Source organism: Chionomys nivalis, chromosome 7 (assembly GCF_950005125.1).
Source record: "Chionomys nivalis chromosome 7, mChiNiv1.1, whole genome shotgun sequence".
Classification (NCBI taxonomy): domain Eukaryota; kingdom Metazoa; phylum Chordata; class Mammalia; order Rodentia; family Cricetidae; genus Chionomys; species Chionomys nivalis.
In genome coordinates, this window is record NC_080092.1 from 74,819,821 (window position 1) to 74,846,802 (window position 26,982).

A 26,982-nucleotide genomic window follows, 5' to 3' on the forward strand; every position below is an offset into this window, starting at 1 on the left:
TGGTACTGCTTCTAGATAGCCAGGAACACCCCCTCTTGGCACTGGGAAAACGCTGCAGCCTGCGCAGCAATCAGCCACTTACTCCCTAAGCTAAGCCAGGCTGAGCTTTGCCCAGTGTGCCAGCTCAAGGAGTGAGTTCTAGAGGTCCAGCGTCTTCATTCTGACCCCCACGTTATGTAAGGCACGAAGGGCCAATACTGAGCCCTACTGACAACAGGAGGAGAATCAGTTGGGAAGGCAGAAAGCTTGAGAAAGGCAAGGCAAGTGAAGAACTTAGATAGCATTCACTCAGGTCCTAGGGCGGCGGTTCAGTCCCTGCCACTGGCCATAAGGGGACAAGCTACAGAACTAACCAGTGGGTCATAACCACAACCACCTCTGTTACTGAGCGGGCTACAAAGGTGGGACTTGAGTAGGTGGCAAGAAAGTTGAAGCTTTGGGGGATGGACCTCAGTGATGCTGAAGGCCCCTAAGCCAGCATTTACTGCAGTCTGGCCAGTGGTGGGGTAAAGTGCCTGGTGGGGTTGCATTTTAGAACTAAATGCCACTAATGCTGGCCTGCTGGGCAGCATTGAGGAATCTAAGCCTCCCAGAGCCCATTTTCCGCAGAAAGAAGGCTGCACTGGAGAGCCATCCGCGGCCTGGGTGGATTTTTCAACTGTTCGTGCTATAGGGATTCTTACTATTTCAAGGCTACCAAAGAACCAGTTAAGACTTCTAGAAAGCCCAGGGATCATCCACAGCTCCCTCGTACGCAGGAAAAAATATGGAGCCTCAGTGTGCTGGCTAGTTTGTCAACTTGACACATGCTAGGAGCCCCTGGGAAGGAGGTACCTCAACTGAGAAAATGCCTCTGTTAATGGGTGTCAGGAGTCCGGCCACTGTGGGTAGCACCAGCCCTGGGAGGTGTAAGAAAGGCGCTGACCAAGAGACTGGGGGGCGAGCCAATAAGCAGCATTCTTCATGGTCTGTGTTTAGTGCCTGCCTCCAAGCTTCTGCTCTGGCTTCCCTTTATGACGGACTGTAAGCTGTAAGATGAAATAAACCCCGCCCTCCCCATGCTTTTAGCCATGATCTTTAGCATAGCAGCAAAAAGCAAACAAGGACATTCAGCGTGGAGAGATAGAGATATATTTCCTCTGTTGCATATTTCAGACTTCACACTGAGCTTCAGGCACAACGCGACTCCCAGTTCTGAGCGCCCCGACAGTCTTCCTGCGCTGCCAGTGGGGCTCCCTCTTCCAGGACACACGTGGGAAACTGCACGGATCTCAGCAGGCTCTGACGCCCTGTATTAACTAGGGCAGGGTGTGCTGGAAAGCCTGAGAGCCAGCCCCACCCCTACCCTAGGGTCTCCTGGCTACCAGACGAGCGAGCAGCTGTCCTACTAAAGCCCAGCTCCACAGTAGCCCCCGAATCACCCGTTCGTTCCCCTGGCCTCGGAGCCTGATGGGACACCTGTGCCTCTCAAGACCCTCAGCTGGGAACCCGTCGGCCCAGGCTGGATCCGGATGAAGGCTCTGGAGGGTGAGGCAGACAAAACCTCTCCAGAGCAGGAGCAGATGGGCTCGGTGTGCTCCCCATGGCCACAGCCCACTTCCTAGGCCTGCTCTGAGCCTTATTGCACATCTTCCTCCCCCTGTCACTCATTTTAAATTTTAAAAAAGTACAAACTAGAGAGGGGCAGAGGAAGCGCCCCCCCCCCCTCATGGTTCCGGTGGACCTCTGACCTCTTGCAGGGCCATTAGCAGTAGTGAGCACTACACCCACCAGCCCTGCCCTCAGTGCAGGTTCCTGCCGGCACACTGCCTGGGCCTCTGGTTCTCGTCTGTGAGAGAGATGTCCCTCCGTTGTCGATAAGGTGCAATTCCCCGGCTCCTCCGGGTTGTGCTGGCTGGGGCCCTGCTACCTGAGTCGCCCATCAGCTTTGACAGGCCCCAGCTCTGATTTAGGGTCAGGAGACAGAGAGCTCCAGCTCGTCAGTCTGCAGAGCTCCAGGGAGGGACAAGCAGAGGGGCCTATGGCACACAATCCTGCCACAGACCAGAAACTACTCAGCTCCCCATCTGTCCAGGCCTCAAGTGCAGGACCAGTAAGCTCGGTGCGCCTCTTGGCAGCCTCCTCCATGGTCTCTGGCTGAGGCAGGTTCAGGATGCCGCTTAGGCCCTGGAAACTCTGCTCCATGTATTCATTGTGGGGTGGTCCAGCGTGCAGCCAGCTCGCATCATCTGCGGGTACAGAACAAGCAGTTAGGCATGCCCTTCAGTCACAGAGGCCAATCCATGGGAGTCAGGAGCTGGACACACAAGTTCTCATCCTAACCTTACCATGGGGGTCTCATCTTACAGAGTGGACTGGGGCCGAGCTAAGGAACTTTCTATGCCTGTAAGAAAATCATCAGTTGTGGCCAGGGGGTGGTGGCGCACACCTTTATCCTCAGCACTCCAGAGGCAGGTGGATCTCTGAGTTCAAGGCCAGCCTTACCTACAGAGCGAGTTCCAGGACAGTCAGGGCTGTTATAGAGTGAAACCTTGTCTCGAAAAACCAACAAACAAGTCATCGGTTGTATAAAACCCAAGTGGTACTGAACCTGGTCACTCACACTTATAGCTCTAACAAATAGGAGACTGAGGCAGGAGGACTGCAAGAGTTTGAAGCCAGAATGGTCTATTCAGTGAGTTCCAGGCAGCCTGGAATCCATTTTAAGACAGTGTCTCAGTAAATAAATAAGCAAAATTAAAAAGTAAGCATTCCTAAATTCCTAACTTTAGGATTTTTTTTTTAAGCTGAGGTCAGAACCCTGGTCTTACTGAGCTAAATCCCCGACCCTCCAACTTCAGACTCAGGTTGAACAAGGCACTTCTTGACCATAGTAGCTCCCAGACCCTTTGGTAGCCTGTTCTCTACAGGGGGCTGGCTTGACTTGGCTTTCCTTCCCACTCCCCTCTGTAGTAGCTCCCAGACCCCTTCTTGGTAGCCTGTTCTCTACAGGGGGCTGGCTTGACTTGGCTTTCCTTCCCACTCCCCTCTGTAGTAGCTCCCAGACCCCTTGGTAGCCTGTTCTCTACACGGGGCTGGCTTGACTTGGCTTTCCTTCCCACTCCCTCTGCACCTTCTTCACCTCTACTCTATCCTCCCGTGCAGACACAGGCCAAGTTCATACCTCGGCTTAGAACACGCTCGACCTTTGTCCTCAGAGTTTAGTCCCAGGCCTATCTGCAGAGCCTGCTGTCTCCTTCATCCAATGGGGAAGTGGCTTGCCTGCCCTGTATCTGTCCCAGGCCCTCATCCTTATCTCTCTGGGTTACTCCTGCTCTTCCTCGCCTTCTTGGGATCGGGTGCAGTGGGGAAAGGAAACAGCTACACATGGGGACATCACTCATCACCACTCTCAGCCAGCACTCATTCCAGCACCTCAGAGGTAAGCCCTGCAGGAGGATGCTCAGCTTCCAGATGCCCGTGGCCTGTCCCACTTAGCCCCAGCCAAATCACCAGGGGGCTGTGTGAATCTGGCCATCCCAAACTACATGGGACCGAGCCTCTCAAGGCCCAAATCCGGCTCTGCTGCACTGAGAGCATTGTGTATGGAGGAGTATCCGAGACAGGACCGGCTAAGGGACAAGATGCCTTAGCACGCAGCACCCCAAGTCCCCAATGAGAGCGGAAGCATTTTCAGGGCACTCTGAAGGAAAGCCCCACACTGTTCTAATAATTTTCCTTTTGCACTAAATCTGGCTTGAATGACTTGTCCCAGTCACCTAGGGGTGTCTCATAGTTGGACCAATGAAAAGGCTGAGTGAGTCATTCCCGAAGCCCAGGACCCAGCTGTAAGGGCAGAGCCACATTTCCAGCTGCAGTCAGCCTGACTCTCTGGCTTCCCTTTCCCCACTACCACAATACAGGGACGAAGACCACAGCCCTGCCTTCCCCCTCTACCACTCAGCCACGGAACCAGCACCCTGGGAAACCCTGATCTGCCTGGGATCTGGGCATCATCTGGGCATCATCCTCACCTTTCCTGAGAGGTAGTTTGCGGTTGAAGGTCAGCGGCAGCACAAGGAAGCGGGTCTCACCCAGGGGCTCCCAGAATCGAAGCAAGCGAACAGTCCAGGCTCCTGGCCGCAGCGGCCGGCTCAGTGGGGGCTTGTACTGCGTGACCTCTGTGTCCGCATCTACCGTGATGTCATATGACGTGGCCACGACATAGGTGGGGTCAATCCAGACTACAGTGGCTGTGAGGTTGGGGCCCCGGGCCCAGCGCTGCATAGCTACAGGCTCATCCAGGGGTCCCAGCAGGCCCCCAAAATTCCGGAAGAGACGTTCTTTGGGGTCCCACTCAGTGCCAACCTGCAGGGAGGGAGGCAGCTGGGCAGAAGCCTAGGAGAAGTTCTTCTATCTGCTCTCAGGCCGCCTCTTCTGCTGTAACCCCAGGTCAGTCACTACCGCTTTTAGGTTCCTATCTTCAAACTGAAGGGCGAGTCTACAACTGAAACCTCTCCCCAGCTCTGAGGTTTGTTCCAGGCTGCCACCTGAACCCTTCTGCAATGGTGGGGCCCATAAAGGCAGACCACCCCCCACAAAGCCAGAACCTGTAGGAAAGGACACCCGAAGCTCATCTGGACTGTCCAAGCCCCAGGAATCCTAGCACTTTAGGCGATTAGAACTGACAGTTCCATCCCTAGTCCCTGTGTCATCTGAGAGGACCCCTTAGTGTACGCCTGTGAGGGTGGCACGGGTCTATCTGTGCCGGCATCCCCAAGGTTGCCGTGATCGGGAAAGCAGAGCCCAGAGAGCCCAGCCCATAAAGGTCTGATGGAGTCCTTACCCCTCCCTTGGTGTCTGTCCCTCTCTTCCCACTCCCTGCGTCTTGCTGGGGGTCAGGAGAAAGCAAGGGGGAGGACCTGTCCCACCTCCAGACTCTGGAGCCGGCTGGCCTGGTCACTGCGCCCCAACAGTTTCAGCGACCCCTGGGGCATCAGCCACATCTCAAGCGTCTCTGCTGGCCCCTGGGCTGAGGGCTGCACCGCCTGCGTCACCAGGTAGCCCTGGAAATGGTCGTCATAGAAATACAGGTGCACGCTGGACGGCAACCCCCTGGGCTCAAACCTAGGAAGGTTTCAGCAGGGAGAAAGGAGATGCCATCAGCACACCTGACACCACCCTGAGTCCCAGGGAGGGACACTGGGGAGCCCTGGCCCCAGGACTTTCTTTGGTTCCAAATCTCACACCCCATATGGTCCTAGCTCTATTTTACCCAGCTTAAAAAAATTTTTTTTTTCCCTGCCGGGGCTTACTCTGGACAGGAACTGTCTCTGACTTGTGTCCGCCCTTAAGGCACCATACTCTAAGGGCCTGTTCTATGTCGGGGCTGGGGGCTCTTACCTGCAGAGTGCAGTGGCCTGTGGGGGTACAGCAGTAGCAGCATGACGCAGGCTGAGACGGGCAAAGGCTGTGTAAGCGGTGAGTAAGACATCACTGAGTCCACCAGGGCCATCAGCCACGTCATAGGTGTTCTCCCAGTAGGCCTTGAGGGCTGGGGTGCTGGGTGGGTAGCTGCCATACAGGTGGAAGTCCAAAATTTCCAGGACTTCCTGATTCACAGTTGACTCAAATTTCCGGGCAAAGAAGGTGGGTCTGGAGACTTGCTGGTGGGGAAGAGACAAAAAGATGAAGGGCTCTGTGGGCCCCAGAACACAGCAGGGAGCAGGAGCCGCTCCCTTAGAACTTTCTAGTTCGGTCTCTGACTTTTTCACCTGCTGCTGCGGCCCAGCTCCAAGGAGCTAGCTGCTCCAGGTGGAAACCCACCCTGCCCTTCTGACCCAGAACGCTTGTGGGGGAAAAAGCTAGGTCGCAGGCTTCTCTGGTCCGAGGGGGCGTACCTGAAGCCGCAGGAAGTCTTGCGGCTTAAAGTCGTTGGGAGAGCAGCCACACCAGTCCACGATGTGCTTGTACTGGCATTTGCAGCCCAGCTTACGGTTCCAGTTGGTGACACGCAAGTTGTTGTCCACAAGGCTCTCGCAGGCCGGGCTATTCTCCAGCACTGTGTGGAAGAAGGACTGCAGGTGGCAGGAGAGGGGACGGGTGAACCACGTGCCATTCAACCAGTGCCCTCCCTGGCTTTGGCGCCTACTTGGTCACCCACCTCGGCGGGAAGCAACGTGTAGGTATAGAACTGGCGAAGCTGGGCCACGAGGGGATCGTCTGTATACACTACGTATTCCACAAAGCTGCGCGTCAGCACGAACCAGTCAGAGCCGCCATCCACCACGATGCCCGCTGGGATCTGCCGTTCACCCAGACGCCACATGTGGGAATCACACTCATGGAAAAGCCGGTCCAGGCCTTGCTTCTTGATGAACCTGAGGGAGGTCCCACAGAAAGGAGCCTGAGCCTTCCTTCTACCTGGCAGCCAGCATGCCTTCACCTATGACTGGGTTAGGGGCTTTACAACCCAGGGCTGGGGCCATCAGGTACCCTTGGGTGGGAGGCACTGTGCAAGACATCAGGGCCCCCTTCCCCACCACCTGTCTCACCTGGAATTGTCTCGCCCATGTGACTTGAGGAAATTCTTGTCCCGGTTCTTGGATAAGAATGCCACCAGCTCCTCATTTGTCCTGGTGAGGGAAGGAATTTGTGTAGCCGGGGCTCAGTCCCTGTCCCAGAACAGATGCCTCTAGCCCGAATGACCTTTACCTCGTTCCTTCCTTTCTCACAGGAGCTACTACACCACGTGCCTGCCCCTTGTCTGGGGTGATGATACCTGAGGAACCCAGAGAAGACGCCATCCCTCCTCCACCTTTGCTATCTGACCCGGTGCTCCGGGTCCAAGCCTCTGGCTTTTCCTCCCCATTTCTTATTATCCCCGATTGTCCGGACACCTCTCACTAGCCTCACACCCCAGTTCTCGCCTGGGGTCAAGGAACCAGGTCTGGGTTATGGGGACTTCAGAATGCAACGGCAAGCAAACAAAATGGAACCCGCGGCCCTGATGCCACCAATGGGGCTCCACGCCCACCCATCCTCACACCTGGTTGGATAGTCAGTGGCACTCAGGTTGATAAAGAAGTCCCAGGCCCAGCCAGGGATTTCCAGCAGGTCCTTCATGCTCCGCAGGTACATCCTCAGAAGGCTGGCCCCGCCCCAGATGGTGACCATGCGCCAAGGAGTCACCCGCACATTATCATAGTACTGGGCCAGCTCCACCACCTCCCGGTACAGGTAGTTGGACCGCTGAGGAAGAAAGGGATGGATGGTCAGGAGATGGAGCTGGGCACCGGGGCTGGAGCCCCTACCCATCTGGGAACAGAGCATGGGAGCGAGCAAGTGGCAGGACTCTAGCTCCTAAGAGCCCATGCCATCTTATCCTCGACCAGTATGGACCTCAACTGTAGTTATCTGAGCCAACCTTTCTCTAGACAACCTGTCTACAACCTCCAGAGTCTCTGCTCCGCTCACCCAGATCCTTTGGATCTCCCCGGCCCACAGTACCTTATCCACATGGATATAAAAGAAGTGCTGCTCATGGTAGACAGCCTTGAGAAGACGCTTGAGCTGGCGGATGGCACGGCCATGAACCACCAGCATGTAGGCGATGCGGACTGGAGGGCCACCAACAGGCTGCTGGGCCCGAGTTTCTTCCCACTGGATGCCAGGGCTCATCTTGCCTGAGTGGAGCAGACAGGGACATTGGTGAGATGGGGGAAAGGCTACCTGCCTGCCTCCCAATAGGAGAAGCCTAGACCTGGAGACCTGGTCCCAGCTCCCCCTCTGCCAACTGGTACATTCATTTAACATGACTTTAGACAAGGAGAGCATCTGGGAAATGGGCCACATCACCTCCCGTCAGTTCCTGGGGAGAACCAGAGCACCCTAGTCCCTCACCAGGCAGCTGGCAGTGCCGGGGCACAGCCTTGGGCATGAGGCTCCCAGCTTGGTGCAGGCACACTACGTTGGCGATCTCCTGTTGGCACTGCTTGGTGCTGGCCCGGGCCAGTGCTGACAGTGCATCCTTGCCCACAATCTCACACTTAGGAGTGAAGCTGCTGTCCGTGGGCTGGGGGGCCCCCTCCACGCTCCCCGTGTCTCCGTGTGGTGGGAAGCCAGCAGCTGCCATCACTGCCTCCCCAGCTGCTGCTCCACTCAGGTTCTGGCGGCCCGGCGCCTCCGGAGGCGGGGCAGGCGGGACTCGGCGGCTAGCTCTTTGGCGGCTGGTTACTGCTCGTACCACCTTGGCCACAGGCACGCCTGGGCTCTCAGCACGGCCCCGCCAGCGCCCATGCCTTTTACCAGCACTGCTCCTGCGCCCTGCAGAGCTGTCTGTGTCCTTAGAGCCCTCGCCAGGGTCCAGTGGCCGTGGCTTCCTCTGCCTTCCTTTCTGAAAAAGACATACAGATCATAGTTAGTCATTCACCTTTTCCCCGGCCACAAGTTCCATCTTGGCCGAGGTCACTTTGAATTGTAGAAGCTCTTCGCCATCGTATACCTAGAAGAGTCCTGCTCATCGCCCCTCACATGGCTTCCAGATCACACATTGCATAGCACGGTACTTCCTTCGCCCGCTCTGAGCTCACGCCACTTTCTCTTTCAGCATATTTTAAAATACATTCCATGCCTTCTCCAAGAAACCCTGCAGGGGACCCAGGAGTGCCCCCGCTGAAACCCATGCCTCCTACCGGGGGCTGTCTGGGAAGACAGCCTTACTGCTACTTGCATCCAAAGATCTTCATGTGGGAAGACTGAGGCTGCAGCAGGGGAGTAGCTCAGGAGGGAGGAGGGAGTAGTCAGGAAGCCTGAGACTCTACTATTGGATGGATCTCCAGGAAGCTGAGGCAAGGGGCTTTGCTGAAGGTACCCTGTGAATAACAGGGGGACCCAAGTGGGAGCTGGCAGAGGAAGGCTTCAGGCAACAAAGCAAGTCTGTCAGGCAAGCCCAAAGAGGGGCAGGAAGCTCCATAGCCCCCAAACGCAGCCCTGTGGTCGGCTCCATGGGCTCTCCTGCGTCAGGACTGCCTGTGGCCAGCAAGGCAATCTATCCCTGGCTGGAAACCTGAGGTCCAGCTAGCTGAAGGCCCACAGCTGTAGGCGGTCAACCTCTGCATTTGTGACAGGATTTCTCAGGTGGACAGCCACCTCATCTGCCCCAGAGCAGGGGTACACTGAGCTCAGAGACCAGCGATGTTCCCCTAGCAGACTGTAAACTGAGAAGCCACGTCAGACCATCTCCCCAGGGGCTGGTAGAATAGCTGGCACATGAAGGACATTTGGCTAATGCCTGTGAGTGGGAAGGGACAGGGACAAGGGGAGTCCCGTGAGTGCTCTGACCTGCTGTTACCTCACCACCAGCCACCGAGCTTCTCTGAGCACAGTCCCTCAGCTGGGAAAGTGGGGATCAAATGAGACACCATCTGTGGAACGGCAGCCAGAGAGACCATTGCTCTTGCCTGTCCCTTTCCTCTCGCCATCCTGCCAGCCCCCTGCCTCTGCTCTAGCACTCTGTGCTCTTGTTCACGCTGAGCCCTACAGACACATGCCTCGCTCAAGCAGAGGCACCTGGATCCTTCCCACCCTGGCCACTCATCAGTCTCCTGGCTCCCAGGGCGGACACTGGGGCCTGTCCTTAGACTCCAGCCTTTGCTTCCTGGTGAGCTCATTCAGCCTCTCACCCTCTACACATGATCCTTATACTATCCATATCCCAGGTTTACCTCTTTGGACTGGAATGCTCCCTTGAACCTTCAGGCATGGAATGAGCAGCCTCCTTGCTATCTCCCTCAGAGTCCAAATGCCTACTATTCTTCCCTCCCCACTACTCTCTCAGTTTTTACATCTCAGCAAATGACAACCTTTTGTGGCTCAAATCGAATGTGCCAGGAGCCCGATGTTTTCTTTGGAGGAGACAGACAGGTGGCACCGAGGATGAGGGAAAGAACCACATGATGCTAAGCAAATGCTCTACCACTAAGCTACAGCCCCCAGCCCCGACCTCAATTTTGATTCTTCTCTCCCTATACTCCACATCACTATCTCCCCACTATCCTCACCCTGATCTCCTGACACCCTGGCGCATGCGCCTGTTCCTTCCTGTCTCTCCTTATCACAGCCACCAGAGTTTCTTTTAAAACTTTTCTTTTTCTTTCGTTTTGGCTTTTCAAGACAGGGGTTCTCTATGTAACAGTCCTGGAACTTGCTTGGTAGACCAGGCTGGCCTCAAATTCACTGGAACTAGCTCTTGTAGACCAGGCTGGTCTCGAACTCACAGAGATCCGCCTGCCTCTGCCTCCCGAGTGCTGGGATTAAAGGCGTGCGCCACCACCGCCCGGCACCAAGCACATACTTCTTACGGGCACACTTGGTCTTCATCTGCACAGCGGTTTGTCCGCATATTCGCCACTCCTTCTGGCCAAAGAATGGGGATGTGCTGGCTAGAACTTTTTAATATTTATTTGTTATTTTCATGTGTTTTGCCTGCATGTATGTCTGTGCACCACAAGTGTGCAGTGCACAGTGGAGGCCAGAAGAGGGCACTGGATTCCCCTGGGACTGGAAATACAGTTGTGAGCTGCCATGTGGGTACTGGGAATTGAATTGTGGTCCTCTGGAAGAGCAGCCAGTGCTCTTAATTGCTGAGCCATCTCTCCAACCCCTCCCTTTAGAACTTACATCCTCATGATGAGACCTGGCCAGTGGCCTCTCCTCTTAGACTCTACAATAGCTAGCCTTCCCACCATCCTTCCCCGCATGTCTATGGAACTCTCTGACTCATTCCCAACCCCCTCCTGGACCCAGGTAGCATTCCCTCCACCCTAATCAGCATTACTGGGCTCAAGTTCTGTATTGGCTGTGCCTTCAGTCTAGGTGCTCTCCATGGACACCCCACAGCTCAAACCCTTGCCTCCTCAAGTCGCTGCTCAGACTGTGTTTCTCAACAAGGCCTGCCTGGACTGAAAGCTCTAGCCTCCCTCGTCCCATTTTACTGTCCCCACAGAAATCTGATGATCATGGACCAACAAAACAGCTTGGCAGATAAAGGCCCTTGCTAACAAGTCGGACAACCTGAGTCGGATCTCTGAGACTCACGTGGTGGAAGGAGAGAAATGACTCCCACAGACTGCCCTTTGAGCTCCATGTGGGTGCCAAGGCACAAGTTCACCCACCCACCCATCCACATATACACACAGAACGCAACAGTAATACATTTTCCTAAGAAACACGCTGATCTCTTCCACCATCCTAACATGAACTTATTTATATTTCGTGCCCTTCTGTCTGTCACTCACATGGCTGTAAACGCTGCCGGGGGGTGTTCAGCTTGTCTCTCCAGTGGCATATTCAGAGTCCAGAAGAGTGTGTCACAATCATAAGCACTCAGTTAAGTCATGCTCAGATGAATGCCTGTAAAGGTCTTGGTGTGGGTACTGCGTTCACAAAGGTTGCTGTCCTTTTCATTATTACTGGGCACTGAGACAGCAATAGTCAACGTGAGGCCAAGGCTTAGGCTCTCACACATGGTGGACTCAGGGTGGAGTACAGTGTGAGCTTCCCCTGCCCTTTTTCATAGGAACAAGGAGGAGCCTGAGAGCTGCCTTCAGGTTCTCCACAGTACCCAGGCCCCTGTTCAGCACCCAGATGGCTCAGCAATGTCTTCAGAGGTGCCCTGCCAGAGGTACCTCTGACTGCACTTATGTCTTAATGTCTGAGACAGAGTAATCAGGAGACCCTGTTCCATGCTCACGTTGAGGAGGGCACCCTGGGCTGGCCAACCTACAGAGTAGTGGCGTCTGACCCAGCCACACAGCAAGCACAGGAAGGCATTCCCAAGATTTGGTGGGTAGTGATGGCAAAGAGGAGCGAGTTCTAGGGGTCGAAGCCTCTATCAGTGCATCAGGAGGCTGGTGAAGAGGGTAGGGCAAAAGGGCACAGAGCCAGGCTGGCTGTGGTGGGAGACAGGATGTGAAAGGAAATAGGCAGGTTGGTGCCCAGCACTGCAGCAGGGAGCTGGCTGACCCTGAGAAGGACAATCCCAGAGGAGGCTAGGGACCAGAAGGCAACAATAAGCAAACAGGCCCTGGTGGATAGCCAGCCCCGACTCCTGAACCCTCTCTGGCAGGTCCCAGCCTCAAGCTATGTGTCTCTTAACAGACTGCTGTCAATAGCAGGATGGTATATAGATCGGGGGGGGGGGGGGGTGTCCCCTGGCTGGATGCATTCTGGCCTCAGAGACACCCCCGCCTCCCTGCCAAGGAGGCATATAAAGTCCTCTGCCACTTTCTGACTCTGAAAATCCTTGGATCCTCCCTAAGTCATGAAGAAAGCTCACACAGAAATGCCCACCCCCCTCCCAGCCCCACATGCTCTCACCCTGGACTTCTCAGACTGCATTTAAAACAAGTGCTGAACGGACGTCCGTAAAAGCTTTGAATGCCGTCACGTGGCTCTTTGGGGGCTCGTGATCATCCCAGGTATCCACTCTCACCCCTCCGCGGGCAGCACAGTGCTTTCCTTAAAATGCTCATTGGCTCCTGCTGTGCAGCTTTCCGCAGCACTTACAATAAAACCCACTCAAGTCCCTTTCTGTGGTCTCTTCGGCCATACAGGATGGAACCATCTCTGGGGAACGTGCCCCACCCTCTACCCATTCATTCCCCAAGGATCCCCAGCTTAGCCCACTCTCCCGAGACCCCTCTGCTCAAACTCTCCTGCCCATCTCTTCCTGGAGGAAGCCATTCCTAGCCTCCCAGGCTGATCCAGCCCCTCGTTATTCTAGCTTCCCTGCTCCGTCTGCCTCTCCCTGTAGACCGTCTGCCCTGCAGGCCAGGACTTCATCTATTCTTTATTTCTGTATTCCCCGTGTGAGCACAGTGCCTGACAGGAGAGAACTTAGTGTGTGCTGACAGGCTGAATGAATGAATGAACGTACGTCCCAGGGTGCAATGCTGAGACCATGTGTTATGTCCCGACAGCCTGGCAGGTGCTGAGAATTCCCCCAAGCATTCACAGGGACAGCTTGACTTCCTGGTTTTCATCACCCAACAAAATCGGTGCCACTGTTACCCCCAAAAGAAGGAGAAGTGGCTGGAGGTGGTCCGCCTGACAGCAGAGCTAGGACAAGGCCGTGAAGAAAGCGGGCTCTCTTGCGTGCTGACCTCAAATGCTACACTCTGCTCTTTCACAACCCCAGTCTGGTGAGGTGACTGCCAGGGCTCCACAATTTTTAGCCCATTGGGGACCTTTCTCTATTCCAGTCTAGGGTTCTTTTCTTAGCGTTAGCCAGGTGTGTGTGTGTTGGGTGGGAGAGACCCTGATTCTCTCACCTGTCTTCAGTTCTCCATCCCCAGCTACGGGCCGAGCAGCAGGGGTTCAGCTCATGCATTGACTCCGACAACCAGCCACTGAGCCACCCACTTCTGAGAAGGCTCAGATGCCCTGATGTGCTCTTCTGCTTTTCTCCCAGTCCTCACCAGCATCCTGGCTCACACAGACCAGGCTCCTCACCTGCCTCTGTGGCCCACTCCATCTGATGTGTCCCAGTTGCCCAAAGAAACTTCATGATGTGACTGAAACTTTCTACTGGTCTTTATGCCCAAAGAACAAGCTCACTCCCTACACAAGCCAGCTTCCCCATGACTGTCCTCAGCTCCTATTAGCGTCATGGTCCCAAGTCTCTCTGTTCCTGGTCCCCTCACCAGCCCGAAACTGGAAGGGCAGCTCTTCTCCCAGTCTCCACACCAGGGCTTTGGAACTGACCAGGAGGGGAAGGTGTTCAGGCTCTATGCCTTCACCCTGCCTGGTAAAACCCAAAAGGATATGACAACAGAGTCTCTCTCCCAGAACCCAGGAGACACAGGAACAAGAACCCCTGACCTCTGGCCACAGCTTAGGGCTTTGATTAGGCAAATCCTCTCCACTTTTCCAGAACGGACACCTCCTAACCACACTACAGGAGGGTGTGTCTGAGCCTGCAACTAAAAAGACACCAGTCAAAAGTAAAAACAACGCTGGGATCAGGGGCTGGGGCTCTGATCTGCAGCTGCTGTTCTCATTACCCCAGAGCAAGAGATGGCTGGCTCCCTCCTCCTTTGAAGTTCCGAGGCTAACTCAACGGCTCACCTTCCATTCCCATCCCCTCCTGAAGATTCACCCGGGTTCTTCCCTGGCTGAGAAAGCCACGCCTTGAGGACACTTCAGTTTTTTGTTTGTTTTTTTTCCCTTGGGGTCACTCCTGCACTCTATTCCGGGGTATACACTTTGTCACAGGCCATAATTCCACCCCCCTAAGTTCCACTTCACCGCCACATGCTGCTTCTCAGGCGCAGCTGAACACAGATGCCCGGGGTCCCTCGGCCCCCACTCCTCCGCCCACGGCGCGTACACCTCCCGCCCCCTCCCAACTTCAGAAAGTTTGGCCTGAGGCTTCCCACCTTCAAGTAGGCTAGGGCCCAGTCGCTCGGAGCTCCTAGCCCCGATCCTCGTGCCTGACCTTCATCGCTCTCCGGGACGGAGACCACCCCACCATGACCCGCTCTTCCCTCCGCGGTCCCCAGTCCTCCAGCTGCCCCGGCCTCCGGGTCACGCACCGCTCCCACACGCAGCCCGCCAGGCCGGCCTGGGAAGGGAGCGTTGGGGGACGGAGGTCGGGTTCCAGGAGTCTGCCTGCGCCCTGTACGCACGCGGCCCGTGTCCCACTTGCCTGGCCGGGGCCGCCCGCAGCCCCGCCAGGACCCCGCGCGCCCCCGCGCCCGGCCTGCCCGCCCGCACGGCCGTCGGAGTACCTCTCCCGGCTCGTCCTCCTCCAGGCCGCTGAAGCTCCACACCACCAGGCCCTGCAGCAGCAGGATGGCCAGTGCCGTGGCGATCGCCAGCTTGTAGCGCCGCATCAGCTTCTGCACCCGCGCGCTCGCCACCATCTTCCTGCCCGGGACGCGGGGCGCGCGTCCGGCCCTGCAAACCGGCCGCGAGCGTGCGCATGGGCGCGGGGCCGAAAGCCCCCACACCCCGCCCACATAGGCGGACCGGGGGCGGAGTCCTAGGCTCCACCCTCTCGCGGGCTGGGCTTGAGGCAGTGGGCCGGTCTTCCGCTCTTATCTCCTAGGAAGGGTCTAGGCGCTCAGGGTCCCTTCCACGTCTCCAAGCGTGTCTGCGTGTGGGATCACCACCTCCGGGCAGCAAAAGCATTGTCCTGGGGTGCGGAGAGTCTGCGGCCTGACAGCGCTGATGTCGCAGGACATGGTGTGCGTGGGGATGCGGGGGAGGGACTCAGCGGTCCGCAGCCCTGGGAAATGCTGGCACTCTCAGGTGTGTGAGTACCACCCACCCTGCCTAAAACCTGAAGGCCGCTCCTCAGGACAAAGCGTGTAGCCCCTTGACTGGCTCAGAGGCTCTTCACAAGCTGACTTGCCACCGTGCCCCTCTAGTCCAAAGCATCCACAGGCCTCTGCTGGAGGCGTGATTCTCAACTTCTAGCTTCTAGACAGAATCTCCTGGAAGATGATAAAAACAGAGCTCTAGTCCCACACCTGGACTTTTGAACACCTGAGAATTAGATTCTTCAACAAGTTCCTTCTCCGCTGCTGCTGCTGCTGCTGCTCTCCTGGAACCACACTTGGAGACCCACCAGACCTTGGCATATGCTGTTCTCTCTCCTTGACAACCATGCCTTTTGTTCCTCTCCTCCCCCCCCCCCTCCGGCCCCGCCCTCCCCTCACCAATGGCCTCTTCCTTAGTTCTTCCCCAGCACTGGTTGTTAAGCATCTGGTGGTGATTTCTCTGTGATCCTGCCTTTGAAGCTTGGGTGCATGCCTGACCCCCCACCTCCCCTGCTTCAAAGCTCAGGAAATGTTAGGAGGGAGCTGAGAAAGCCCACCCACTTGACCATACTCCTTTCTGGCTTGTTCAAGAGCAACATCCAACCAAAAAAAAAAGAAAAAGAAAGAAAGAAAAGAAAGGAAAGAAAGAAAGAAAGAAAGAAAGAAAGAAAGAAAGAAAGAAGGGAGGGAGTGTGGGAGGGAGGGAAGGAGGGAGGGAAGGAGGGAGGGAGGGAGGGATTACAGGCCCAAGGCGTCAGAAGGGACATATACAACCTTGGAATGGAAGGTGATAGAAAGATCATCAGAAACACTAAGAGAGGGTTCAGTGAAGATGGGAGTCTAATCCTCAGCACCCACATAAAAAGCCGGGAGTGGTGGTATTTGCTTGTAAACCCAGCACTGGGGAGGTGGGAAGGTGAACCTCTGGGGCTCCCCAGCCTGGGTTCATCATAAATCACAAAGTGGCAGAACCGAGGAGCTGACAGATGTTGACCTGTGGTCGGCATGCGCAGCTGTACAGACGACCCCCACCTCCACACACATATAAAAAATGATATAAATTAAAATAATTTTTAAAACAAACCCCACAATCGCCAGGCGGTGGTGGCGCATGCCTTTAATTCCAGCACTTGCGAGGCAGAGGCAGGTAGATCTCTGTGAGTTTGAGGCCAGTCTTGTCTACAAGAGCTAGTTCTAGGACAGGCCCCAAAGCTACAGAGAAACCCTGTCTCGAAAAACCAAAACAAACAAACAAAAAAAACCAAAAAACAAAAAAAGCAAAAAAAACCCCACAATTAACAGGTCTAAGAAAAGAGATTATGTTAGAAAAAAAAAGTCCAAAATATTTAGAGACAAAAGGCAGAGTGGTTCCGGTGTTGTCAGAGAAGGTGAGTGGAGCGCTAAGTCTTTTGATGGGCGATACACTTTCTTTCCTAGTGTGAGCATTGTTAAAAGTGGAAATTATAAACAATGTTTCAGATGACACTTTGGCTACTTAGGAGAATTTAAGGCTTCACGGATTTGGAAAAACATCAGTTAACATGCCAGCAATTGATATGTTAATTAAATATCGACCTGTGTGCTCATTAACTCAGATCCTAGAGACGGCTATCTGCCGATACTTTTCCCCCCACGAGGAAAACAAGTTTCTTTTCCTTGGTTATAGAAACTGTATATAGTCACGCAGCATTTACTGTCAAAAGTAAAAATCCTTCACACCACCAAAGTAATTACTATTCGCATTATGCCGTCCGACTCTGGGAGCCTGCCTGCACACCTGGCTTTGTTTTTGTTCTGTCTTTTCTGAGGCAAGGTTTCATGAAGCTCAGGTGGACCTCAAACTCTCTGTAGCCCAGAATAACCTTGAACTGTTGATTCTCCTGCCTCCACGTCCCAAGTGTCAGAATTACAAATGTGTCATATCATAGACAGAGTTCATTTTCATTTTTTTGAAGGAGTCATTATTTTTATTTTGAGGGGTAAGGGTGTTCTGTTTTTAAAGTTAGATAATATTACATTTTTCTGCGTTTTGCTTTCTTTCCCTACCTAACATAAATCCATAGAGTCCCCTTAGTTGGGTAGAGTAGATGACCTAATCATCTTTTTTTTTCTTTATTCTTATGGTTCTAAGAATCTAATTCAGAGTTTTATTCCTCACACTTGCTAGGGAAAGGCTGTACCACTGAGTTAGAACTAATCCTACCTCATTCTTTTTCAGTGGTTGCATAATAGTCTACCCCTGAGGCATTAACTAGGTTCCCAAGTCTTGCCAGTGCCACAAGGCTGTAATAAGCATGTTTCAGATCTGGCCCTGTGCCTGAAGCATTTATTTCTATGGTATATTCCTGGGAAAGAGATTACTAGAGAAACAGGAAAAGAAAAATTTACTAAATATTTCTATTGACTATCTTGGGATATAGCTTAGTGGTTAAGTTCTTGCCTAACACATTTAAGGCTCTGGGTTTAATCCCCCAAGACTGGGGAAAACAAAAACAAAAAAGAAAACAGGCACTTTTATTGTGAGGGACTGGAGAGATAGTTTAGTAGTTGAGAGCTACTTTTGCAGAGGGCCAAGGTTCAGTTTCCAGAGCCCACAGGATGGCTTAAGACTGTCTGTAACTCCAGCTCCAGGAGATCTGACACCCTTAACAGTGTCTGAGAGTATTATTACTTTCTGCCTCCCCTCCATCGGCAGGCGTTATTCTGTTTTTAATTTTATCTAATCAGATAGGTGAGAAGTGACCTCATTGTTTTTTAATTTACAATTCTCTTCTGTACATTCTTGTTAATTGGTTCTGCCCCTCTTAGAACTGGTCATTTGTGGATGTAGAATTACTTCCTTCCTATTGTAGTCTTTGTCTTTTCATGTATGTATGTATGTATGTATGCATGCATGTATATAATTTTTGAGACAGATTGTCATGTGTCCCAGGATGACCTCAAACTCACTATGTATGGGGGATGACCTTGAACTTCTGATTTCCCTGCCTCTATCTGCCAAGTGCTGGGGTTAAAGGTGTTTATCACTATGCCTGTGTTGTGTTGAAAGGCGGGCTGCGTCCCGCCACCCCGGCTCCCACATTGGCTAGCTTATGCCCCAAAATAATTACACAGAAACTGTATTCTTTTAAACACTGCTTGGCCCATTAGCTCCAGCCTCTTATCAGCTAGCTCTTATATATTGATCTAACCCATTTTTAATATTTTGTGTAGCACCACTAGCTGGCTTACCAGGAAAGATCTTAACCTGTGTCTGTCTGGAGTGGGAGAATCATAACTGCCTGATTCGGCTTTTTTCCCCCAGCATTCTGTTCTGTTTACTCAGCCTAACTAATTTTCTGTCCTATCAGAGGCCAAGCAGTTTCTTTATTACTTAACCAATGAAACAACAGATAGAAAGATGACCCTCCTCCATCATGCCTGGTTTGATTCAGTACTGGGGATGCTGGTATGTCTGCCAACAAAAAAACAAAACAAACCACTGTGTAAACACCTGCTAGACATAAAGAACTAGAAAGCAAAGTGGTGAATAAAGCCCAAACCTGTAGGCTGATGGGAGCTAAGATGTCACCTAGGGAATGGAGGGAAGGGACTGGTAAGGCACCATTCACTATGGGGGAAAGCTAAACATAAGGGGAAAGCCTGGCAGCTGAGCAGACCGTGGAGCTATGGCCAAGGGATGTAACATCTTCCTAACTGCGATGGTTTGAAAGAAGGTGGCTCCCATGGGTTCATATATTTGCATTTTTGGTCTCAAGTTGGTGAGCTGTTTGGGAGGAATTAGGAGATGCGGCCTCATTGTAGGAGGTGTGTGACTGGGGTGGGCTCTGAGGTTTCAAAAGCAGACCATTCCCAGTTAGCGCTCTCTCTCTGTCTCTCTCTGTCTCTGTCTGTCTGTCTGTCTGTCTGTCTGTCTCTCCCTGGCACTTGAGGCTAAGGATGCAAGCTCTCAGCTCCTGCTCCAGCACCATGCCTGTGTGCTGCTACCATAATCCCTGCTGTGATGGTCATGGACTCTAACCCTCTAAGACTGTAAGCCCCAAGTCTTAGTTAGGGTTTCCATTGCTGTGAAGAAACACCTTGACCACAGAAACTCTTTTTTTTTTTTTAAAAGTTTATTTTTTATATATTATGTATAGAGGATTCTGTATGTACACCTGCAGGCTAGAAGAGGGCGCTATGTCTCATTACAGATGGTTGTGAGCCACCATGTGGTTGCTGGGAATTGAACTCAGGACCTCTAGAAGAACAGCCAGTGCTCTTAACCTCTGAGCCATCTCCAGCCCGACCACAGAAACTCTTATAAAAAAATTTAGTTGAGGTGACAGCTTACAGTTTCAGAGCTTTAGTCCATTATCATCATGGTGGGAGCATGGCAGCATGCGTGCAGACATGGTGCTAAAGAAGGAGCTGCTACATGTTGATATGCGGGCAGCAGGAAGTAGACTGGGAGTAGCTTGAGCATAGGAGTCCTCAAGCCCACCCCCACAGTGACACATGTCCTCTGACAAGGTCACACCTACTTCAACAAGGCCACACCTCCTAATAGTACCATTCCCTTTGGGGGCCATTTTCTTTCAAACTACCACACCCCAAATAAACTTTTTTTCTCTCTAGATTGCTTTGGTCATGGTATCTCTTCATAGCAATAGAAAAGTAGCTAAGACACTAACTAAGAACGACCAAAGCCTTTCTTCAGCAACATCACTAGGTCTTCAACCCTCCAGGGTCAGAAAAGAGCACAATACAAGTTCTGTGATAGACTATAGGAGTGGCAAGCAGAAAACTAAACCCATGGTGGGGGGGAGAGAGAGAACAGCAGAATGCAGAGCTCAGATGCCCATCCAAATGAACCTGAAACCCCAGGTTCCAAGACATGTGAAGAAACATGTGAAAAAATGTAAAAGCAAACAGAAATACAGCCAATCTAACAGTAGTTGAAAGACTTGAATAATGTTTAAAGAAATAAGTGCAGGCCGGGCAATAGTGGCACACACCTTTAATCCCAGCACTGGGGAGGCAGAAGCAGGAGGATTTCTGTGAGTTAGAGGCCAGTCTGGTCTACAGGGCAAGTTCCAGGACAGGCTCCAAAGCTATACATAGAAATCCTGTCTCAAAAAAAAAAAAAAAAAAAAAAAAAAAAAAAAAAAAAAAAAAAAAAAAAAAAAAAACACAAAAAAACATAAAACAGCAATGACCAAATCTAAGAATAGTTGGAATAGAGGAAGGAGAAGAAACCCAGGTCCAAGGCACAGAAAATATTTCAACAAAATCATAGAAGAAAATTTCCTAATCTAAAGAAAGAGATGACTTTTAAGGTACAAGAAAGAAACATGCAGAACACCAAAATAGACTGGTCCAGAAGAGAAACATACAGAGCAGAGAAACCAAAAGAGGTAACAAGTCTATTAGATGATATTGGTCATGTTCAGGCTGGTTATGACTATTGATAAAAGGCCTATTAGAACAACACCTGACTTTTCAAGGGAGACTCTAAAAGCCAGAAGGGCCTGGACCAATCTTCTACAAACTCTTTATATGCCAGTCCAGACATTAGACTGCCATATCCACCTTCTTCCTTTTTAAATTTTTTTGTTTTTTTAAGACAGGGTTTCTCTGTGTAGTCCTGGCTGTCCTGGAACTTGCTCTGTAGACCAGGCTGGCCTCAAACTCGGATCTGCCTGCCCCTGCCTCCTGAGTGCTGAGATTAAAGGGGTGCAGCACCACGCCTGGCTGCTCTAGAAAAACTTTCAATCACAGTAGATGGAGAAAATAAGATATACCACCAAAAAAAGCCCTAAATTTAAGCAATGTCTATCTACAAATCCAGACCTACAGAAGACACAAGAAGGAAAACTAAAATCTAGAGAGGTTAACCACATCCAAGAAAAGACAATGAATAAATAATCCCAGACCAGCAAATCAAAAGAGAGGAACCACACACACACACCACAACAAAATAACAGGGAATAACAAACAGTACTCATGGATAACTCTTAACATCAATGGTCTCAATTTCCCAACAAAAAGACACAGACTAACAGAGTGGATGTGAAAACAGGATCCATCCTTCTGCTGCATCCAAGAAACACGCTTTGACATCAAAGATAGACATCACCAGCCGGGCAGTGGTGGCGCACGCCTTTAATCCCAGCACTTGGGAGGCAGAGGCAGGTGGGTCTCTGGGAGTTCAAGACCAGCCTGGTCTACGAGAGCTAGTTCCAGGACAGGCTCCAAAACCACAGAGAAACCCTGTCTCGAAAAACCAAAAAAAAAAAAAAAAAAAAAAAGATAGAACATCACCTCAGGGTAAAAGGATAGAATAAAGTTATTCCGAGCAAATGGACCTAAGAAACAAGCTGGCATCGCCATCTTAATACCTGCCTACATAAACTTCAAATCAAAGCTCATACAAAGAGAAATGAAGGACACGCCATACTCATCAAAGGAAAAATCCACCAAGAGGGCATTGCAATTCTTAACATCTATGCGCCAAACACAAAGCCACCCAGGTTCATAAAAGAAACACGAGCACGGCTTAAATCACATATTGACCCTCACACACAGACAGTGAGGGACTTTGGTGACCCACTTTCACAGAGATAGGCTATCCAGGCAGAAGATAAACAGAGACATGCCGAAGCTGATATTATAAACCAAATGGACCTAACATATTTACAGAACATTTCACCCACACACGAAAGAGCACACCTTCTTCTCAGCACCACATGGAACTTTCTCCATAACTGACCACATACTCAGAAAAAAAGATTTGTGTTAGCCGGGCGGTGGTGGCACACGCCTTTAATCCCAGCACTCGGGAGGCAGAGGCAGGCGAATCTCTGTGAGTTTGAGACCAGCCTGGTCTACAAGAGCTAGTTCCAGGACAGGCTCAAAAACCACAGAGAAACCCTGTCTTGAAAAACAAAAAAAAAAACAAAAACAAACAAAAAAAAGATTTGTGTTTTTATGAGATTCCTGAGTGTGTGAACCAGTGGGTCTCTGCGTTGACATCGGTTTCTTGGGCCTTTCCTTGGGCTCTTTTCCTTGTGTTTATCTTGTCCTATTCCAGTGTGCTAGTTTTCGTTCTATCCTATTACAATTTATTGTGTTTTATTGCATAGAAGCCTGTTTGTTCTCTTAAGAAGGATGATGATGGTGGTTTTGTGTTGCTGAGGACGGAACCCACTGCTTTGTGCGGCAGGCATTGTACCACCGAGCATGAGTCCCTGAGTTCAATCCCCCAGTACCAAAATAAACCGAGCGTGGTGGTGCACCCCTGTAATCCATGCACTGGGGGAGTGGAGGCTGAAGGATCGGGAGTCCAGGGTCATTCTCGGTTACACAGAGAATGTGAGGATAAACTACATCATACCCTGTCTGAAAAATCATTCTCCCCCGAAGTGGGGCAGGATGACACTTACCTTTATTTCCAGTACTCAGGAGGCAGAGGCAGGTAAATTGCTTTGAGTTCAAGGTCAGCTTGGTCTATACAGCAGTTACCAAGCCAGCCAGAGTTACACAGTGAGACCCCCAACCCCCAGAAAGTAAGGTAATAGTCAAGTCCCTCCCTTTCCACTCTGTGGCCTCACTCAGGCTAAAGCCTCTGCTGTTTCCTTTGTTCTTCAAGCATTATTTTGTTCATATTAAAACAGTCAAGGGGGAGGCATCAGCTTGGTTAGAATCTGCTGGTTGCACAAGCATGAGGACTTGAGTTTGATGCCACACCTTAAAACAAACCAAACGAGGGGCTGGAGAGATGGCTCAGAGGTTAAGAGCATTGCCTGCTCTTCCAAAGGTCCTGAGTTCAATTCCAGCAACCACATGGTGGCTCACAACCATCTGTAATGCCCTCTTCTGGCCTGCAGGCATACACACAGACAGAATATTGTATACATAATGAATGAATATTTTTTAGAAAAACAACAACAACAACAACAACAAAAAAAACCAAACGAACAGTGTGGGCTGGAGAGACAGCTCAGCAGCAGTTTAAGAACGCTTGCTGCTGGGCGGTGGTAGTGCATTGCTCTTGAGAGGACCCCAGTTTAGGTCCTAGCACCCTTGCCAGGTGGCTTACAACCTCCACCCCCTGTAACTCCAGCTCCAGGGTGATCCAGGACCCTCTTTGGGCATTCTGGAGGCACCTGAACCCTCATGGTGTATGTTCACACAAACACACACACACAACACACACACACAAAAATAAATCTTATAAATGGTAACTGGTGTTTGTAATCCCAGTGCTGGGGAGAGGGAGACAAGATCTCTGAAGCTCATTGGTCAGCCAGCCTTGCCTGCAGCATCTCTGAGACCACCATGGTCAGCAGGCTAATCAACCAGGAGGACACAAGAAGAAAGTTCAGTTCAGCACTCTCAGTAGCTGGTGTTGGTTCAAACTTCAAGAGTCTGACCCTAGGGTAGTTTATTTTAGGATATTTAAGCATAGTACAATTTGGTGACAATTAACTCAATCTTGTGTGCACAATAAAGCTTAAGACACGACTAGATCAAAACTCTTTGTAAAGTACATGTGACATCTTTCATAAAGATAGGTTCTACAGATTGACAAGCTAACGGTAAGGGGCTGGGGGAGGATACAGTGTGGTCTCAGCCACCCGGGTGGTGTAAAGGTCACCAGGTTATTAACCCACATCCACTCCCAGCCTTCTATGCAGAAAACATGGCCTACATCCCACCCTTTGAAGGGACAGCCTTGTATGTTTAACAGTCCTGGGTTCCCTGCTGCTTAGCTGTGAGCACAAGGACCTCTGCGAACCCCACACTTCTCAAGCTCCAGGTCAAGGAGAGAGCACTCTCAAACACTAAGGTGGATGGCACCTGATGACCAACAGCCAAGGGTGACCCCCAGCCTCCACACGCACACACACCTACATATACATGTGCACTGATACATAAACAAACGTGCACACACACACACCAAAAATATAGACACACATACAAATGCAAACCCTTCCATGGGTTTTCTGCCTGTGTTTTACTAATTAATTAATTAATTTTTCTTTTTTTCTCTGAGACAGGATGTCACTCTGTAGCCTTAGCTGTCCTGGAACTTGTGTACACTAGGCTGGCCTTTCTCATAGAGATCTGCCTATCTCTGTCTCCCAAGTGCTGGGCTTAAGGCATGGGCCACCATAGTCAGCTTGTATTTTTTTTTAACGATTTATTTATTTATTTATTTATTCCATCATGCCCTCATTCTCAGCCTCTTTCTTTCTGTCTTTCTTTCTTTCTTTTTAGTTTTATGATGAGCGATAAAATTCACATGTTCTTTATTTAGTCCATATAATACGCCATTTTAAAGGGGTCTCTAAAGTTAGATAAAAGAGCATATTAAATGCCAAGTGCATGAAGTCTTTCTTCATAAACAATGTCAAAACAAAAAGTTTTGAATTACAAAATGTTAAAAAATATGTGGTACTTAACATTTCACTAAAGCATAAAGTTACAGATATTTTCTAAAGAAAAGTAACTCTGCCACTTACCTATTTTTGCTGTTTCTATGAACTTTTTAAAATTCTGTACATAGGACATTTTATACAAAATACAAAGTCTACATTTTTATTACTTATTACGATAAAACAAAGATACAATGTATGTCTTTCTTTTTAAATGATTTATGTGCTTTTGAGTTTCGTCTGCATGGAAGTCTGTGTTAGTGTGTTGGATTCCCTGGAAATGGAGTTACAGACAGTTGTGAGTTGCCGTATGGCTGCTGGGAATTGAACCCGGGTCCTCTGCAAGAGCAGCCAGTGCTCTTAACCACTGAGCCATCTCTCCAGCCCCTCCAGCTTGTATTTTGAAGGTGCAAGACTATACAGAAACCCTCTAGATACTTACTAGTTTTGTTTTGTTACACGGTCTTATCTGTAGCCCACACTGGCTTGAAACTTACTTCTGTAGCCCGGGCTGGCCTCAAACTTGTGGCAATGCTCTTGCCTGAGCATCCTGTCTGCAGGGATTATAGGTGGTGCCTCCTTGCCTGGCTCCCATGTTTGTATCTGATTCTCTCCCACTGTTTTAGGTGATTTATTCAATGGCTCAGTGGTTAAGAGCATTGCCTGCTCTTCCAAAGGTCCTGAGTTCAATTCCTGGCAACCACATGGTGGCTCACAACCATCTGTAAAGAGGTCTGGTGCCCTCTTCTGGCCTGCAGACATGCACACAGACAGAATATTGTATACATAATAAATAAATATTAAAAAAAAAAAGACTACTCCGGAGGGATTAAGTTTTAAACAGCACTGTCCCTGGGGTTTCTTGTCACCTCCATACGTGAATGACAAACTTCCTTTCCTTTAGGTTTTCTAGACTCATGTATTTCAGACTGTGGATATCGACTTCCTTCGTTTTTCTGCTTGTATCGCATTTAACACACAGAAAGGCCTGGGCAAGAGCAGGAAATATCAGCCCGCACCGACAGTAGTAAGACCACAGACTGCATCTGGGGTGTCTGAAGAGTGAGGTAGAGTTCGGGTTGATTTTTATAGCCTTCATCCGGTTTCAGAGAACACACAAATAGGTTACAAAGTGAAAAATGCTTCTCAGGATGAGCAGAGGTAAAAGTAAATCAAGGCTCACTGCTCTGAATGTTGTAAAAGTCTAAGATCATTTTAATTTAGGTTTCTTTATCATTTTCCTTTATTTTTATTTCTTTTTTATTTTATTTTACTTTTAATTTTTTTTTCTGTTTGTTTGTAAGGTCCTTATTTCTTATTCTGTTCCCTAATTTAAATCTGCTTTCAAATCGTAAAAGAAGGGGCTGGTGAGTTGGTTCAGCAGGTGGAGTGTGCTTGCTGCGCCATCTGGTGACCCAAGGTCAATCCCAGCAACACACAGAAAGACAGAGGTGAAAACTTACTCCACAAACTTCAAGACACCTCAGACTTCTTCATATTCTCTCTCTCTCTCTCTCTCTCTCTCTCTCTCTCTCTCTCTCTCTCTCTCTCATACACATTTGTGTTTGCACATGACAATAATAATAAATAAAAAGAAAAAATATTTTTTAAAAAACACCCAAAGGAAACAAAAGATAATAAAAGGAGTACAATCTTTCTCTTCTCTAAAGTCTCGAATGAGTGTGTGTGTTTGCATGTGTCTGTACGTGTGTGTATGTATCTGTGCATATGTGTGATGTGTGTATATATGTGCTTGTGTGTGTATGCGTGTTTGTGTATGTATGTGTGTATGGGTTCTGGGAACTGAAACCAAAACTTTATCTTTTTTTGTTTGTTTGTTTATTTGTTTTGAGACAGGGTTTCTCTGTGTAGACCTGGCTCTTCTGGGACTCACCCCCTAGATCAGGCTAGCTGTGAACAGAGATCCGCCTGCCTCTGTCTCCTGAGAGCTGGGATTAAAGGCGTGCGCCACCACCGCCCTGAGAGCTGGGATTAAAGGCGTGCGCCACCACCGCCCTGAGAGCTGGGATTAAAGGCGTGCGCCACCACCGCCCTGAGAGCTGGGATTAAAGGCGTGCGCCACCACCGCCCTGAGAGCTGGGATTAAAGGTGTGCGCCACCACTGCCCTGCAGCTGTATCTTCCTTAACTGTTTTCACTTTTCGTATGCTACAGCACGGATATTGTCAGAAAACAACTTTCCCAACTCGGTTTCCGAGGATCCCGAGGACTGAACTCAGGTTGTTGGACTTGGCAACAATC

General features: G+C 50.6%; 1 protein-coding gene across 1 annotated transcript; it reads right to left on the reverse strand.

Annotated features, from left to right (window-relative positions):
- Positions 1-1,124: 1,124 nt before the first annotated feature.
- On the reverse strand, positions 1,125-14,979 carry Xylt2 (xylosyltransferase 2). Its single transcript, XM_057776316.1, has 11 exons — positions 14,769-14,979; positions 7,882-8,374; positions 7,489-7,664; positions 7,028-7,230; positions 6,534-6,614; positions 6,143-6,359; positions 5,880-6,056; positions 5,383-5,645; positions 4,911-5,106; positions 4,014-4,347; positions 1,125-2,228 (listed from the first exon to the last, which is right to left on the reverse strand). The coding sequence occupies exons 1-11, from the start codon at positions 14,901-14,903 to the stop codon at positions 1,906-1,908; spliced, it is 2,598 nt and encodes an 865-aa protein (XP_057632299.1). The 5' UTR covers positions 14,904-14,979; the 3' UTR covers positions 1,125-1,905.
- Positions 14,980-26,982: the final 12,003 nt, after the last annotated feature.

Excerpts from the sequence above, each read along its gene's own strand:
- Xylt2 (XM_057776316.1), bottom strand. The coding sequence starts at position 14,903 with ATGGTGGCGAGCGCGCGGGTGCAGAAGCTGATGCGGCGCTACAAGCTG. Across the intron at positions 7,665-7,881 it reads CCGGCACTGCCAGCTGCCTG|GCAAGATGAGCCCTGGCATC; the intron begins GTGAGGGACTAG and ends TGCTCCACTCAG. Across the intron at positions 5,646-5,879 it reads AAGACTTCCTGCGGCTTCAG|CAAGTCTCCAGACCCACCTT; the intron begins GTACGCCCCCTC and ends CTTCCCCACCAG.